Source organism: Belonocnema kinseyi, chromosome 8 (assembly GCF_010883055.1).
Source record: "Belonocnema kinseyi isolate 2016_QV_RU_SX_M_011 chromosome 8, B_treatae_v1, whole genome shotgun sequence".
Classification (NCBI taxonomy): Eukaryota; Metazoa; Arthropoda; class Insecta; order Hymenoptera; family Cynipidae; genus Belonocnema; species Belonocnema kinseyi.
In genome coordinates, this window is record NC_046664.1 from 70,129,247 (window position 1) to 70,146,345 (window position 17,099).

Here is a 17,099-nt window from a genome sequence, read left to right on the forward strand (position 1 = left end):
AGTAAAGAATCTTTAACTGAATTGTTTGACATAGAAAACCTAGAATCGTTAAATTTTCGAAAAATGCTTAATTTGTGAGTGAAATTTTTTAATTTTCATGTATGATTTACAAATGAACATTTGTAGAAAAATTTGAATTATTTTAAGAGATATTTAGGAGTTTTAAAAAGATTAAAAATTATCATGCAAATTTGAGAAAGTTTTTTTTAAATCTTCTAGAATATTTGTTGAAAATTTTGTTTAAATTTTTGAAAAACTTTTTAAATATTCTCTGAAAATAATTTTTAAAAATGAAAAATTATTTTTAATTTTCCTAGGAATCTTAAGAAAATATTTTTATTCTTTTGAAGCCTTTCACAACTCTTGAAAATAATCTAATTTTTTGTTTAAAATCTGCGAAAATCTGCATTTTGTTTTATATTAGGCTATCATTTCAAGTTTTGCATTAAGTTTGAATCTTTTCAAAACGTCTACATATCTCCTAAAATTACTCAAATTTCGCCTAAAAATAATAAATGTTCAATTGTTATTAATACATCCAAATGGTAAAGAAATTTTGTAAAATTTGCTGGATTTTCTGACAATTATAGAAAAAGTTCAATTCATTTTGACATATATTTAGAAGTTCTAAAAAAATGTCCAAAATAATTAAAAATTTAAAACAACTTCTAGATTTCTCAAGATTTTGAAATAAAATTTTGAAGCTTTCCAAGAATTTCTAAACTATTTAAAAATAAAATAATTGAATTTCTAATTTAAGAAGTGTTCAGTAAAAAAATTTCAGTTTTTCAATATTTGATGTTTCTAGCTAAAAAATTCCTTAAAATTAAATAATTTTGAAAATTTTAAGGTTCATTAATTGATTTTTTAATTTAGAGCATTAAAAATGATAACGTGGATTTATATTTATTTTATATTGAAAAATTATAGTACCTTCAATTTTATACGCGTACATTATTGAGCCTTTAAATCCAAAACTTTTTTACTAAAAACTTTTAAATTTCATTTTATAAGTTCAAAATTTAACAGTTCCACTTTGAGTGTTTTCATTTGCAGCTGAATTTTTATTACGTCAAGTCGAAAATTGTTTATCTTTAAAGTTCCATTTTTTAAATTTCATTGACCGTGAAAAATGTTTGCGAACCGTGAAATGACCGAGAATTTATTTCGTCGATTAAAACGGCCACCCTGTATCTGGAAAAGTCTATAAATATACCTGGAAAAATCCTTCAATTATCAGTTTTTTTCAGATTTCGATTAGACGCAGAATTAATATTATCTTTTAAAAATGCAGAAAGTTACAATTGAATCAACTGGAAATTGTTTAAGTGTAAAATAAAATTGTGATACCGACTTGTCACCCTTGTGTTCTGCACTATTGTCAGAAGGTGATGTGACACTTGTTGAACTTCCTGTGCTAACTGGAGGACTAGCCACTGGCGGAGATTTAGTTAAACTAACTACGCTGTTATCTATCGAGCTGGTCCTCGTAGGTGTCCTCGTTGGTCGTTGACTAGCTTCCATTTCTTTCTTCCTCTAAAAATGATAAAATCTTGCTTCAATATTTTAATAAGCATTCCGTTTTTCGCTTGTTCATATTTTTTTCACTTCAATGCAAAATAAATTAATAGAACCTAATCAAAAAAGTCCAAATATTTTTGGTTGATGAAACTTAATTATTTTGATTAAAGAGTCTAATAATATATTTTTCATTCAGAACTGACTTTGTTTGGTTAAAAATTCTATTATTTTGTTGAAAACTTCTTTGGTTTTTTGAAAATTAAACGGTTTTATTGAAAAGTTATCTTTCTTGGTTTAAGGGGTAACACCACTCTAGGATTTTATAAAATCGATTTTTTTGTTCTGGCTTACATAATACTTTAGGATTATAAAAAATATGCAGTTGGTCCTATATATAGTGGAATTATCTCAGATTAGAGGTAAAAAAAATTTCAAGGATTTAATTGCTGGTAAGACTTTAAAAGCATTTTTCTCGAAACATCTTTTTTCAAACTGGGAGGACGTATTACTAGAACACCGCTTCATGGACCGACTTGAAGTTTTGGTAGTAGCTTCACAATTACATTCTTTATGGAAGTACGTAGCCATTTTTTTATTTAATCTAAACTTTTTTTTTATGAACAATTTACTCCTTTTTTTTTACAAAAAATCGATTTATTTCTTCAAAAGTGCACTATTTCTAAGAAGATTGATGATAAACCCCCCTATGTAGTTCTATAATCAATAGTATATGAATTATAAAATGTTTTGGGTTTTTGTTCGAGATATTACACTTTGCGAGAAAACCGTCCTCTCGTGAAAATCTTTTAAAAAAAGACGATTTTCAAGACGGGCTCTTTCGCCGCCATTTTTTATCAAAAGTTAAAATTTTAAAAATATTGTTAATACTTTAATATATGTTGACAAAACTCTCTAAAAAGAAATCCTATTACTTTTTTCATACTCCCAAAATAAATCGTCAAAGTTAGGCTTTTTTTCTGCCACTAGAGTTGTGTTACCCTTTAAAGTTAATTTTGTTTTGGAAAACTCAACCGTCGTATCGAAAAATCTATTCTTTGTTTTCAAAAATAACTGCTTTTGGTTGACTTTTAATCAATTTAGTTTGAAAATTTGACCATTTTGTTTAAAATTCATCTTTTTAATTTGAAAATTCAACTATTTGGTTTAAAATATCAACGATTTGTTTAAATTGCCATCTCTTGTGGTAGAAAATTCATCTTTTCTGGTTAAAAATTTGACTACTTTCTTGAGAATTACTCTTTTTTGCTGAAATATTAACCATTACATTTTTTGTTAGGTACTTTCTTTTTCGTTGAAAGTTCAACTAGACTTGATTAAAAATACTTCATTAAAAATTAATTTTACTGGTTAAAAACATTTCAGTTTAAAATTCATCTCCTTGGCTGAAAATGAACTATTTTATTAAAATTAATTTTATTTCTTTAGTTGAATATTAATCTTTTTAATTGAAAAATCCACTATTCCATGTTTGTCTTTTTTAGTAGAAAATTATTCTTTATCGAAAATTCATGGCTTTGGTTGAAAAATTAACTTTTGTTAACAATTTTTGTTTCTTTTTAATTAAAAATTAATTTTTCTAACTGAAAATTACACTATTCGAAGAGATTTTGTTTAAAAATTCATTTATTATGCAGAAAATTTGCCTTTTTAGTAAAAAATTAATCTCTTGATTGAAAATTCAGCTACTTTTTAAAAAATTGAATTGTTTTGTTAAAAATTCGTCTTTTTTAGTTAAATATTAATCGTTTTACTTTAAAAATTTCCAATTTCATTTTTGGTTGAAGACTTATGTATTTTGCTAAAAATTCATCTTTTTGGTTCATAAAATTCCACTTTTGGGTTCCAAAATTAACTATTTTGTTGAAAATTCGTTTTTTTTGTTCAAAATTATTGTTTTAAATTAAAATTTAAACTATTCTATTTTTGTTCGAATGAAATGAAGGTTGCATTATATAATTGAAAATTCGGATTTTAAATTGAAGAATCAACTTTGCTTGACTGAAAGTTAAGCTACTTTCTTAGTAGTTCATTTTTTGGTGGAAGATTTATCATTTCAGTTAAGAATTCATCAATTTCGTAAAAAATTTAAATATTTTGCAAAAAAATTCATCTTTTTTGGTTGAATATTAATCTTTTTAATTACAAAATTCACTATTCCACTTTTCGTTAAAAAATGATACTTTTTAGGTGAAAATTCAACTATTGGGTTGAAAATTTATGTATTTGGCTGAAAATTCGTCTTTTTTAGTAAAAAATTAAAATTCTTGGTTCTAAATTCAACTTTACCTGGTTCGATGTTGAATTTCTTTATAAAAAATGTATGCTTTCGTTGAAGATTTGTCATTTCAGTTGAAAATTCATCTCTTTGATAGGAAAATTAACTATTTTGTTGAAAATTCTTTTTTTTTTGGTTCAAAATTAACTTTTTAAATTAAATTTAAACTGTTCAATTACTGTGTAAACATTTATATTTCTTAGTAGAAATTTATCTACTTCATTGAATATTCATCTTTATGGCTGAAAATTCAACAATACCTGGTTAAAGGTTGAATTACTTGATTGAAATTTTTATTTTTTATTGAAAAATCATTATTTCATTTGAAAATTAATTGCTTTGGATGAAAAATTAACTATTTTATTGAAAATTCGTCTATGACAGTAGAAAATTAAATTTCTTGGTTCGAAACTCATGTATTTTGTAGAAAATTTGCCTTCTTTGGTAGAAAATTAATCTTCTTGATTGAAATATTCAGATTTAAAATTTAAAATCTCTTTGTTGAAAGTTTAACTACTTTCTTAAAAGTTCATTTTTTGGTTGAAGATTCATCATTTCAAATAATAATTAATCTTTTTGTTTGAAAAATCAACTATTTTGTTACAAATTCTTGTTTTTTGGTCGAATATTAATCATTGCATTTGAAAAATTCCGTTTTTATTTGGAAATTAATCTTTTTTAGTTAAAAATTTAGCTAAAAGATTGGAAATTCATTCCTTTTTTGCAGAAAATTCATCTTTTTTAGTATAAAATTAATCCTCTTAGTTGAAAATTCATCTCTTTGATAGGAAAATTAACTATTTTGTTGAAAATTCTTTTTTTTTTGGTTCAAAATTAACTTTTTAAATTAAATTTAACCTGTTCAATTACTGTGTAAACATTTATATTTCTTAGTAGAAATTTATCTACTTCATTGAATATTCATCTTTATGGCTGAAAATTCAACAATACCTGGTTGAAGGTTGAATTACTTGATTGAAATTTTTATTTTTTATTGAAAAATCATTATTTCATTTGAAAATTAATTGCTTTGGATGAAAAATTAACTATTTTATTGAAAATTCGTCTATGACAGTAGAAAATTAAATTTCTTGGTTCGAAACTCATGTATTTTGTAGAAAATTTGCCTTCTTTTGGTAGAAAATTAATCTTCTTGATTGAAATATTCAGATTTTAAATTGAAAATCTCTTTGTTGAAAGTTTAACTACTTTCTTAAAAGTTCATTTTTTTGTTGAAGATTCATCATTTCAAATAATAATTAATCTATTTTGGTTGAAAAATCAACTATTTTGTTACAAATTCTTGTTTTTTGGTCGAATATTAATCATTGCACTTGAAAAATTCCGTTTTTATTTGGAAATTAATCTTTTTTAGTTGAAAATTTAGCTAAAAGATTGGAAATTCATGCCTTTTTTGCAGAAAATTCATCTTTTTTAGTATAAAATTAATCCTCTTGGTTGAAAATTCCTCTAATTGGTTGAAAAATGAAATATTTTGTTGAAAATTCGTTTTTTTTGTTGTTGCGTACCAAATTATTCTTTTTAAATGATAATTAAACTATTCCAATTTTTGTTGAAAATTGATATTTTTTAATTGAAAATTCAAATTTGTGTAGGTACATGGTTCGAAATTTGTATTTTTTAGTAAAAATTTAATATTGTTGATTGAAAATTCATCTTTTTGGTTTAAAATTCAATAATACCTCATTAAAAGTTAAATGACTTGATTTGAAATTTATTTTTTTGTTGAAGATTCATCATTTCAGTTAAAAATTCCTCTCTTTGATTTAAAAATGAATTATTTTATTGAAAATTCGTCTTTGATAGTAGGAAATGAAACTCTTTGGTTCAAAACTCAATTATTTGTTTGAAAATTCATGTACTTTGAAGAAAATTTGCCTTTTTTGATAGAAAATTAATCTTCATGTTTAAAAAATCTTAAAAGTTCATTTTTTGGTCGAAGGTTCAGTATTTGAGTTTAGAATTCATCTATTTGGTACAAATTTAACTAATTTTTGAAAAATTCGTATTTTTTTGGTTGAATATTCATCATTGCAATTGAAAAATTCCGTTTTTATTTGGAAATTAATCTTTTTTAGTCAGAAATTTAACTAAAAGTTTGGAAATTCATGTTTTGTTTGCCGAAAATTCATCTTTTTTAGTATAAAATTAATCCTCTTGACTGAAAATTCCTCTAATTGGTTGAAAAATGAAATATTTTGTTGAAAATTCGTTTTTTTGCGTACTAAATTATTCGTTTTAAATTATAATTAAACTATTCCAATTTTTGTTGAAAATTAATATTTTTTAGTTGAAAATTACAATTTATGTAGTTACTTGGTTGAAAATTTGTATTTTTTAGTTGAAAAGTAATCTTCTTGATTGAAAATTCATCTTTTTAGTTTAAAATTAAATAATACCTCGTTAAAAGTTGAATGACTTGATTAAAAATTCATTTGGTTGAAACTGCATTTGGTTGAACGTAAAACTTCTTTGTTGTAAGTTAATTTTTGGGTTGAAGATTTATCATTTTAATTGAAAATTCATCTCTTTGGTTAAAAAAAATAGAATAAAAAGTAATTTATTCCCCTATTTTCGTAAAAAAATCCTTCTAATTCTCCTGTTTTGAAAGCATTTTGGGGTGTGAAATCTGCATTTGTAATTATTTTCTATGAACTAAAATGATTTTCTTTACCTGAAGATCTATTCGATCAAATTCATGGAATAGCTGTCGATACAATAAATTCCTCCTCGTGATGTCATCGTCTGGTGGAAGCTGTTTTCGAACTAATCTAGGATTCACTTTGTAGACCAGAATTAATATTCTTTCGGAAACTTTCCTCACAGCTTCTGCCGGATGATGCAAGCCCGAGGAACCCAATTCTGATAACGTTCTGCATGTTAAACCACTGCAACAATCACAATGCCTTATCAGAGTACATGTATTTTGAATTTTAGAGCGATTTTCGAGACGGGACCACCCAAGCCGAGGATCTTTTTATTAATAAGAAACTGTATTCTTCGATAATGTTTTTTTTTTCTTTTTATAGAATGAAACGATTCAATTTTAGATGAATTCAGACTTCACACTCTTTCCCCTATTCCCCGCTTTTGCCCTTTTTTTAAAACGAATTTTCCTTTTCTCTTGGTTTCATGAAACTTTTCTTTTTCTCGTTTTTTCGTTTGAATGCGAACTGAATTAATAAAGCTGAATAATAAATAATAATACTATATTTAATAATAAGTGACAATTATATATAATAATATGTATATAATAATTCATACTAAAACTAATAATAATATTATTAATAATAATAATAAATAATAAAGCTAATATACATTCGCTTTTTGAATAAAAAATTCGTCCTTTTGGATTAAAAATGTATCTTTTAGCGAAAAATTTATCTTTTATAGTTGAAAGTTAATTCTTTTGAATATAAAAGGCTTTTGAGAGTATGAATAATAGGTAATCGAGTATTATTGATTTCCCCTTTTTTTCGTTATTTCTATTTTGGGTTAGAAGATCATTCTTTTTGATTAAAAAGTCTACTATTATATTTTCGTTTCAGAATTCATCTCTTTTGGCTAAAAATTCGACTGTTTGATTGAAAAATCAAAATTTGCATTAAAAAGTCATATTTTTTTACGTAAAATTCATCTTTTTTGGTTGAAAATTAATTATTTTTATTATTAGGAAGCCTACTAATACATTTTTGGTTCAGAATTCATCTCTTTTGGCTGAAATTGTAACTGTTGAAAATTTTATTATTTTGTTGAAAATTCAACTTTTTTTCTTAAAAAGTCATCTTTTTATTCAAAATTCATCTTTTTTGCTTAAAATTTAATTTTTCTTATTATAGAAAAGCCCACTTGGTATATTTTTGGTTCAGAATTCATCTCTTTTGGCTAAAATTCTAACTGTTTAGTTAAAGATTGTATTATTTTGTTGAAAATTCAACTTTTTTTCTTAAAAGGTCATCTTTTTATTCAAAATTTATCTTTTTTGCTTAAAAGTAACTGTTTAGTTGAAAATTTAATTATTTTGGGGGGAAATTCAACATTTTTTATTAAGAAGTCATTTTTCTTTATTGAAAATTCATCTTTTTTGTTTAAAAGTTCATTATTTTTATTAATGAAAAGTCTACTTTTGGCTGCAAATTCTACTGCTTGGTTGATATTTTTATTTTGTTTGAAAATTCAACTTATTTATTAAAAAGTCATCTTTTTATTCAAAATTCATCTTTTTTGCTGAAAAGTTAATTTTTCTTATTATTTAAAAGCCTACTAGTATATTTTCGGTTCAGAATTCATCTCTTTTGGCTAAAATTTTAACTATTAAGTTGAATTTTTTTTAATACAACATTTTTTTATTAAAAAGTCATCTTTTTTATTGAAAATTCCTCTTTTTTGTATAAAAGTTCATTCTTTTTATTATTGAAAAGCCTACTAGTATACTTTTTGTTTATAATTCATCTCTTTTGGCTACAAATTCTACTGCTTGGTTGATATTTTTATTTTGTTTGAAAATTCAACTTTTTTGTTAAAAAAAATTTGGTTAAATAAAAAATTAATCTTTTTTTATAAAAAGTTAATTGTTTTGTTGAAAATTCAACTTTCATTAACAAAAATTCTTGGTTTTTTTTTGTTATAAGTTTTTTAACATTTCTTTTCATTATTGAAAAGCCTACTTATTTTTTCTGTTCAGTATCCATCTCTTTGGTTCAAAATTTCTCTTCTGCTTGAAAGTTCAACTAATTCATTCTTAATCTTTGTCTAAAATTAATTTTGGTTGCTCTTGAAAATTGAATTATTTCTTTTTATTTTAAATTGATCTTTTTGGATTTACAAGTCAACTTTTTTTCTAAGAAGACTTGAATTTTTCGTTTGAAAAATTAACTCTTTCGTAAAAAATTCATCTCTTTTGGTAGAGATCTATAGTTTGTGTGCATTTAGGGCTTTGAATTTTATGAATTAGAAAAAATACCACTATTGAAGAATACTTGGTCAGACCTTTTGACCAGAGAGGTCCAAATCTCCTTTAAAGAGTGCTTAGATTTTCTTTCTGGTCGTACTTTCTGTGCTAATTATTGATATGGCCCTCTAGTGGCGACATTTCACAAAACTGAATTTTTTCAATTATAAAATTCAGGTCAGAAAAATGATTCGATGAAAATTCTAAATTGAAAGTTAAGGTTTTGAAAGCTTTCAAGTTTAAGTGACTTTAAATTGCAAAGTCTTCTTTTTTTGTGAAAAAATTTGTTATTAGAAACATATTTTCTAAAGAATGGTACTTTTTTGTGATTCAACTTTCTTCTAAAAAATAATTTTCTGGTTTCCAAATTCAACAAGTTGGTTACAAATGCCAATATTTTCTGGAACATTTGTATCTACTGTTGAAACTATATTTTTTTAATTCAGCTACATATTTGAAAAAAAATTTTTCTTGGTTGAAAATGTTTTTTTGTTGTTAAAAATTCACCTTCTATGGTTTAAAAGTTAACTGTTTTATAAAAAAATTCGACTTTTTAGTTTCAAAGTCAACTATTTTGTTGAAAATTCATCTCTTTTAGTAGAAAATGAATCTTTTTTCGTTGATAATTTAACTACTTTGTTGAAAAATAATCTGTGTGCTTGAGAATTCATTTTTGTTGTTGGAAACTCCTTGTTTTTTGTTTGAGAATTCTAATTTTCAACATTTGTCCTTTTGAATAGAAAATTCATCCTTTTGGTTGAAAAATCCATCGTTTTTAGTAGAAAAGTATTTTTTGTTGTTGAAAATGCGTCTTTCTCGGTTTGTAATAAACTTTTTTGCTGAAAATTCAACTGTCTTCTAAAAAACCTTTTTTTCCGTTTTGGTTTAAAAATTCGAGATCTTGCTTGATAATTAAACGATTTAGTTAAATTCTACTATTTTGTTAAAAAATCCAATATTTTCTTGAACATTTGTCTTTTTCGTTTGGAGCTTTAACTTTTTGGTTGTAAATGCCTTTTTTGTTTAAAAAGTCAACCTGATTCTGTTTTGGTTCAGGATTAACGTATTTGGTTAAAAAAATTTATTTTCTTTAGTCGTCAGTTAAACTTTTTGGTTGTAAATTCGTCTTTTTTATAGATAATTCTTCCTTTTAAATTAAAAATGAAACTATTTTGTTAACAATTAAATAGTTTTTGGTTGATGCTTAATGCATTTAATTTGGAAATTCGATTATTTGATTGAAAATTCAACGATTTGGTTAATTTGTTTGATTCAAATTTTTGGTTGAAAAATAATTTTGTTGTTGAAAAGTCATCTTTCTATTTTAAAAGTGAACTCGTTCGTAAAAAATTCGACTTTTTTGTTGTGTAAAATTCATCTTTCTCGGTTTATAATGAACTTTTTTGCTGAAAATTCAACTGTCTTCAAAAAAGTCTTTATTTCATTTGTTCGAAAATTCGACCAGTTGGTTAACAATTCAAGTAATTTGTTGAAAATTAATTTTTTTGGTTGAGGATTCAACTATTTTGTTTACTTATTTGTTTGAATTCAATTGTTTTTAATTTAAAAGAAAATTTTAATCATTTAATAATTAAATTAGAAACTTATTATAGTTACATTATTTCTTTTCAAAAAAATCAATTGAAATTTTGTTGAAATTTTCGTTGGAAATTTTGTTTTTCGTTAAAATGCAACTATTGGGTTAAAACGTCATCTTTCAAAATGTAACTGTTTTGTTGTAGATTTGTCTGTTTTTATACAAAATTCGTTCTTTTGGATAAAAAATTCAACAATTTTGTTAAAAATGCAACAGTTTTTGATTCAAGTTTAATTATTTTGGTTTGAAAATTCGATCATATGGTTGAAAATAAATTTTTCTGGTTTAAACTCATCTTCCCTCAATTGTTTTCTTTGAAAATTCGTGCGCTTGGTTGAAAATTAATTTTATTGTTAAAAAATCATCTTCTTTGATTGAATTCAACTGTTTTTAATTAAAAAAATTTTTTTAATAATTTAATGATTAGGTTCAAAACTTATTGTTTATTTTCGAAAAATAATTCAATTGGAATTTTCTGAATTGAATTAAATTATTAAAAATTACATGTTTCGGTGATAATTTTCTTTTTGATTGAAAATTCAACTATTTTTCGAAAATTCAACAGTTTTTAGTTAATGTTAAATCATTTTTGTCTGAAAATTCGATCATTTGGTTGAAAATAAATTTTTCTTATATAAATCCATCTTTTTTCATCATTCCGTAAAAAATTAAACTAGTTTATGGTACATTCTTCCTTTCGCGTTAAAAATTAATCTTTTTTGGTAGAAAACTTTTTTTTGTTTGTTAAAAATTCATATTTCTGGATGTGAAATTACCTTTTTGTTGAAGATTTAAAGTGAAAGATAAGATCCTGAAAGCTTTCAAGTTCAAGTAAGTTTAAATTGGAAAGTCTTTCTTTCATGGAAAAATTGTTGCCATTAGAGACTCATTTTCTAGAAAAAAATTGTACTTTTTTGTGTCACCTTTGCTTATCCGTTGAAATTCCGTGATTTAGGATAAGTTGTTCGACCATTTCAAGCCTGCTTAATGCCAATCTTTGATGTGTGCTACTGCTGACTGTTCTCGTTAAATGGACTGGTATTATATGCAAATCTCTTACGCATTGGCAATCAGCCATACTCAAGATAGTGTGAACTGCCATATTATGAATTCTGGGGGTTGTATCTCCAGATTTTGTCAAAAGTTCCGGAAGTAATCTATCCACGCTTCGAGCGATTTCAGTTGGGGAGACTCTGAAAAATATTTTTAATTCAGTTTTTGGATCCTGGGAAAATAGGGTTACACTCGTTCTTACACAATTTTATTCTTACACAAGTTTGGTGATCATATTTTTCCAGCACATAACTTTTTCTACACAAAATATTTCCTACACATAATTTAATACTGTTATATTTTTTCTACAACAAATTTTTTCTGCACAAAATTTTTCCTACACAAAATATTTTCTACACAAAATATTTCCTACACAGAATTTAATACTGTTATATTTTTCCTACACGAAACTTTTTCTACACAAAATTTTGTCTACACAGAAAATTTCCTACAGATAATTTTATATTGTTCAATACTCTTATTTTTTCTGACACAAAATATTTTCTGCAAAGAATATATATTCTACACAGAATTAAATAATAATATTCTATTATCAAGATAGTCTCTAAACAATATACAAAAAATATTATGTGTAATATTCTTCCTGCACAAAATATATTCTACATAACATTCTTTAATAATGTTAAACAAAAAAGTACTAACTAAGTCTACTTTTAGAGTTTTTACGATCTTCTAAGTAGAAAAAATGTTGTGTAGGAAAAATGTTGTGTAGAAAAAGTTTCATGTAGGAAAAGAATAACAGTATTAAATTCTGTATATGTAATATTTTGTGTGGGAAATAAATAAAACTATTTAACAATATTAAATTTTGTGTAGAAAAAGTTTTGTGTAGGAAAACTATAACAGTATTAAATTATGTGTAGGAAATATTTCGTTTAGAAAAAGTTTTGTATAGGAAAAATATAATAAGTATACTTGTGCACAATATATTTTGTGTAGAATAAAATTATGTAGGAACAGCGTTTTCCCGGAAAAACAAACAGAAACAAGCCAAATTTCTTGAAAAAGGCACTTTCAAAAGATAAAGGATTAAAGGGTTGCTACAGTTCAGGGAACTTCAGAACGTCAGCAAAATTTGAAACTTGTTCAAAATTCGTCTTTTTGGGCTGATAATTCAACAATTTCGGTATGAAATTCAACTATTTGGTTTGAAAATAATTTTTTTGTTGACAATTCATATTTTAGGGTTTAAAATGTAGCTTTTTTTTTTTAGAAAATTCGTCATTTGACTTAAAAATCAACCAATATGATTTAAAATCGTATTTTTGTTGTTGATAGTATCAACTATTTTCTTGAAAATTCGTTTTAATTAAATCAATTAAACTATTTTTCATTTAAAATTAAAGTCTATTTTGGTTAACATGTCAAATATTAGATTTTTTGAAGAGAAGTCATCTTTCATGTTTAATAATCTTATTATTCTATTAAAAAATCATCAATTTTGTTAAAAATTCATGCTTTTTAATTAAAATTCATCTGTTTTGTTGAAAAATTGTATTTTTAGCTTGAAAATTCTTTTTTTGTTGTTAAATATTCATAATTTAAAAAAAATTATCTCTTTGGCTAAATTGTAACTATTTTTTTGAAAATTTATCTCTTTGGATGAATTTAACTATTTTATATTCAAAATTAAAATACTTTTTGGTTAAATTATCCATTCCTATTTTTTTCAATAAGAATTTATCTTTTTCGCTTTAAAATTCCATAAATTGATTGACATTTTTTTGTTTCTTGCCCGTAAAATCTTTTTTGGTTAAAAAGTTAACTGTTTTGTTCAAAATTTGTATTTTTTCTCCTGAATTAAATTATTTTTGAACTAAAATAAAATTTTTTTGTTTGAAATACCAACTACATTTTTCAATGAGAATTTAATTCTCCTGGTTGACAATTTTATTAATTGTTCGAAAATTTAATTTTGTATTGAAAAATCAACATTTTTGATAAAATATCTTGCAAATTAATTTTTTTCTCCTTGGTTCACAATGTAACAATTGGGTTGATGTCTTTTTGGTTTAAAAATTCAACAATTTGGTGAAATTTCTTTACATGACTGAAAAGTATATTTTTTGTTTCGAAAATCAATTATTTTGTTGAAAATTGGTCTCAATTATATGAATTAAACTATTTTTCTAAATTTAAAATTAATGCCTATTTTGGTTAATATGTCAACTATTACACTTTTTGAAGAGAATTCGTCTTTCATGGTTGACAATCTTATTATTCTATTGCAAAATCATCAAATTTGTTAAAAATTCATACTTTTTAATTAAAATTCAACAGTTTGGTAGAAAATTCGAATTTTTTGCATGAAAATTAATTTTGTTGTTGATTATGCACCATTTTAGTTTAAAAATTTCTCTCTGCGGCTGAAAATGGAACTATCTGCTTGACGTATTTTCGGTTAAAAATTCGACAGTTGGGTGAAAAAACTTTTTCTTAAAAGAAAATATATTTAAAATGAAAAATCAACTATTTTGTTGAAAATTCATCTCTTTGGATGAATTTAACTATTTTTATTAAGAAATAAAAATTTTGTTAGTAAATATCGACCGCTATTTTTTCCAATGAGAATGCATCTGTTTGGCTTGAAAATTCCACAATTTGGTAGAAATTTTTTTCGTTTTTTGGCGGGAAAATCTTTTTGGTATAAAAGTCAACTGTTTTGTTGAAAATTTGTATTTTTTGCTAGAATTAAATGATTTTTTACTTAAAATTAAAATATGTTTTAGTTGAAATATTAACAGCTACATTTTTTCATGAGAATTCACTTTTATGGTTGACAATTTTATTACTTGGTTGATATTTTAATTTCTTTTTTGAAAGAACTTTTATGTATTGAAAATTCGAATTTTTTGTTAAAATATCAAGTATTACATTTTTTTAATGATAAATCATCTTTCAAACTTGAAATAACAACAATTGGTTTCACATTTTTTTCATTCTTAACTGAAAAATCTTTTATTACAAATTAAAATCTTTTTTAGTTTAAAATACAAATATTTTGTTGAAAAACCAAAATTTTTTTTTAATTCCTCCTTTTTGTTTACAATTCAACTGTTTTGTAAAAGATTAGTATTTTCGGCTGAAAATTAATTTTTTTTTGGTTAAAAAGTTCTACTATTTGGTTGGGAAATCAAGTACTTTGTTGAAAATTGATCTTTTCTGGTTGAAAATTTCATTCTTTAGCTGAAAATTAATTGTTTGTTTTAATTAAAAATTAATTTTTTCAACTGGAAACTTAACTATTCCTTTTCTTATCGAAAATTTTTATTTTTTGACTGAAATTTAATCTTTGTTTAAAATGCATCTGCTTGGTTGAAAATTTAACAATTAACTATTGCATTGAAAATTTATTTCATATTCTTGAAAGTAAATTTTTTACTGATAATTTAACTATTATATTTTAAGTTGAATATTTGTCTGTTCTAGGTAAAAATTCAACTTTTTTGTTGAAAATTCGTCTTTTTTGGTAGATATGTGATCTCATTAGTTGAAAATTCATGCATTATGACGAAAATTTGTTTGCTTTTTTGGTAGATAATTAATCTTTTGGTTTGAAAATTCAACCATTTGGTTAAAAATTATTTTTTTTTCTTGAAGATTCATAATTTTAGTTAAAAGTTCATTTCTTTAACAAAAAATTTAACTATTCCACTTTTTGTTGACAACATTTTTGTTACATAGAAATTTAATCTGCTTCATTGAAAATTCATCTGTTTGGTTAAACAATGAATTATTTTGTTAAAAATGTATTTTATTTTGTTGAAAATTAGTTATATTATTTAAAATTTATAACTTTTATAATTTTTGTTAAAAATGTATCTTTTTAGTTAAAAAAAATGCATTCTGTTAAAAATCATTCTGTTCTGGAAGAAAAATTATTTTGGGTAAAAAATTCAACTATTTAGATCAGACGTTTTTTCTTTATTGGCTGAAAAATCTTTTTTGTTTAAAAATTCCTCTTTTGGTTTGAAAATTTGTCTGTTTTTGTTGTGGATTCAACTAATTTGTTGAAAATTCTTATTTATTGGTTGAAAATTGATCTTTTTGAGTTAAAAATTCAGCTATTTGGTAGAAAATTCATGAATTTTAAGTATGCAGTCAGGGAAAGTGAATACGTGGTCAGGGAATAATCAGAAAATTTCTAAATTGGCTTTTGTAGCAACCCTGAATCAGCGAATTTCTATTTATAGTAAATTTACAATTTTTTAAATTGAAATTAATCAGTAAAATTGTCACTAAGAATTTAAATCCTACCTGTTGGCAGCAAATTCTGAAAAGAATGTCCTCAGTAGTTGCGCAGCTAGACTGTAGACACTAAAAACTTTATCCCTGAGTGCTCTATGCAAAAGTAAAATCGCCGCCCTGGCCGTTTTATTGGCAGAATGTTTCGAAGTGTCAGGATCAAATGCTCTTAATTCTTGTTTTAACAAAATTAAGCCCTCTTCTTTATCAGTAAATTGCTTGGAGTAGAACTTTTCAACCTACAAAAATATTTTTTAATCATTAGGGTGGCTGCAGGTCAGGGAAAAACCTGAAAATCAGGGAATTTTTTTATTCAGGGACAGCCAGGGATTTTGAAAAAAATATGGGAAAAGTCAGGGAATTTCTGTAAGAAGCACTTTAAGTCAATTTTGTTTCTGAAATCACTTTTTTATAATAAAAAGATCAGTTTATTAACTTTTCTTGTAATAAATTTGAAGATTTTGAAAGATATTTAAAAAAATTTCACGAAATTTTTAAAAGGATGCGAAGGATTGAAAAAGATTTTAAAATATTTGAAATATTTTGGGGGTATTTTAAAATATTCCAACGAACTTTTGACAGATTTCAATAATTTTAAGGGACTTCAATAGTTTCAAAGATTTTAGGGTATTTTTAAAAATTCAATGGATTTTAAATCTTTTCTGGCATTTGAAAAGATTTCGGATAATTTTCAATAGATTTTAATAATGTGAAGCGAGGTCAAAAGATTTTAGGTTATTTTCAAAATATCCCAGGAATTATCAAAAGCTTTAAAAAGTTTGAAAAAACTATTTCCAAATATTTCAAAGCATTGTAAATATTTTAGGGCATGTTAAACGATTATAAGGGATTTTAAATATATTTTAATCATTTTAAGGGGTTTCAAAAGATTTTAAAGATTTGTTTGTATTTTTTTAAATCACAAGGAATTTTCAAGAGCTTCAAGCAGTTTAAAAATATTTTAAAGGATGAAAAATATTTTCAGGTATTTTAAGATTCAAAAGAATTTTCAATTCATTTCAGTAATTTAGTGGCATTTTAAAAGATTAAAAATATTTTAGGGTATTTAAAAATATTCCAAGGAATTTTTAACAGATTTCAATAATTTGAAGGGATTTCAAAGGTTTTAAAGACTTTAGGGTATTTTTTAAAATTACAAGAAATTTTCAAGAGCTTTAAAAAGATTCAAGGGATTTTCAAATATTTCAGATGGTTAACAATTTTATTGGGTATTTTAAATGATTTCTGATAATTTCCAATAGATTTCAATAACTTGAGGGGATTTCAGTAGTTCAAAAGATTTTAGAGTATTTAAAAAAAAATACCAAGAAATTTTCAAGAGCTTCATAAAAGATTTAAGGGATTTCAAAGGATATGAAAGATTTTAGGGTATC

General features: G+C 24.2%; 1 protein-coding gene across 2 annotated transcripts in view; it reads right to left on the reverse strand.

The window, feature by feature from the left end:
• The window catches only part of LOC117178000 (centrosomal protein of 104 kDa), a 55,957-nt gene that overhangs the window by 12,337 nt on the left and 26,521 nt on the right, over positions 1-17,099 (reverse strand). Inside the window, exons 9-12 of one of the 2 annotated variants that reach the window (XM_033369164.1) lie at positions 15,718-15,944; positions 11,310-11,579; positions 6,513-6,744; positions 1,355-1,536 (exon numbers count right to left, since the gene is read on the reverse strand). In XM_033369164.1, coding sequence (XP_033225055.1) covers positions 1,355-1,536; positions 6,513-6,744; positions 11,310-11,579; positions 15,718-15,944 — 911 coding nt within the window. The remainder of the gene's footprint in view (positions 1-1,354; positions 1,537-6,512; positions 6,745-11,309; positions 11,580-15,717; positions 15,945-17,099) is intronic. The other variant, XM_033369167.1, reaches the window with a different exon arrangement.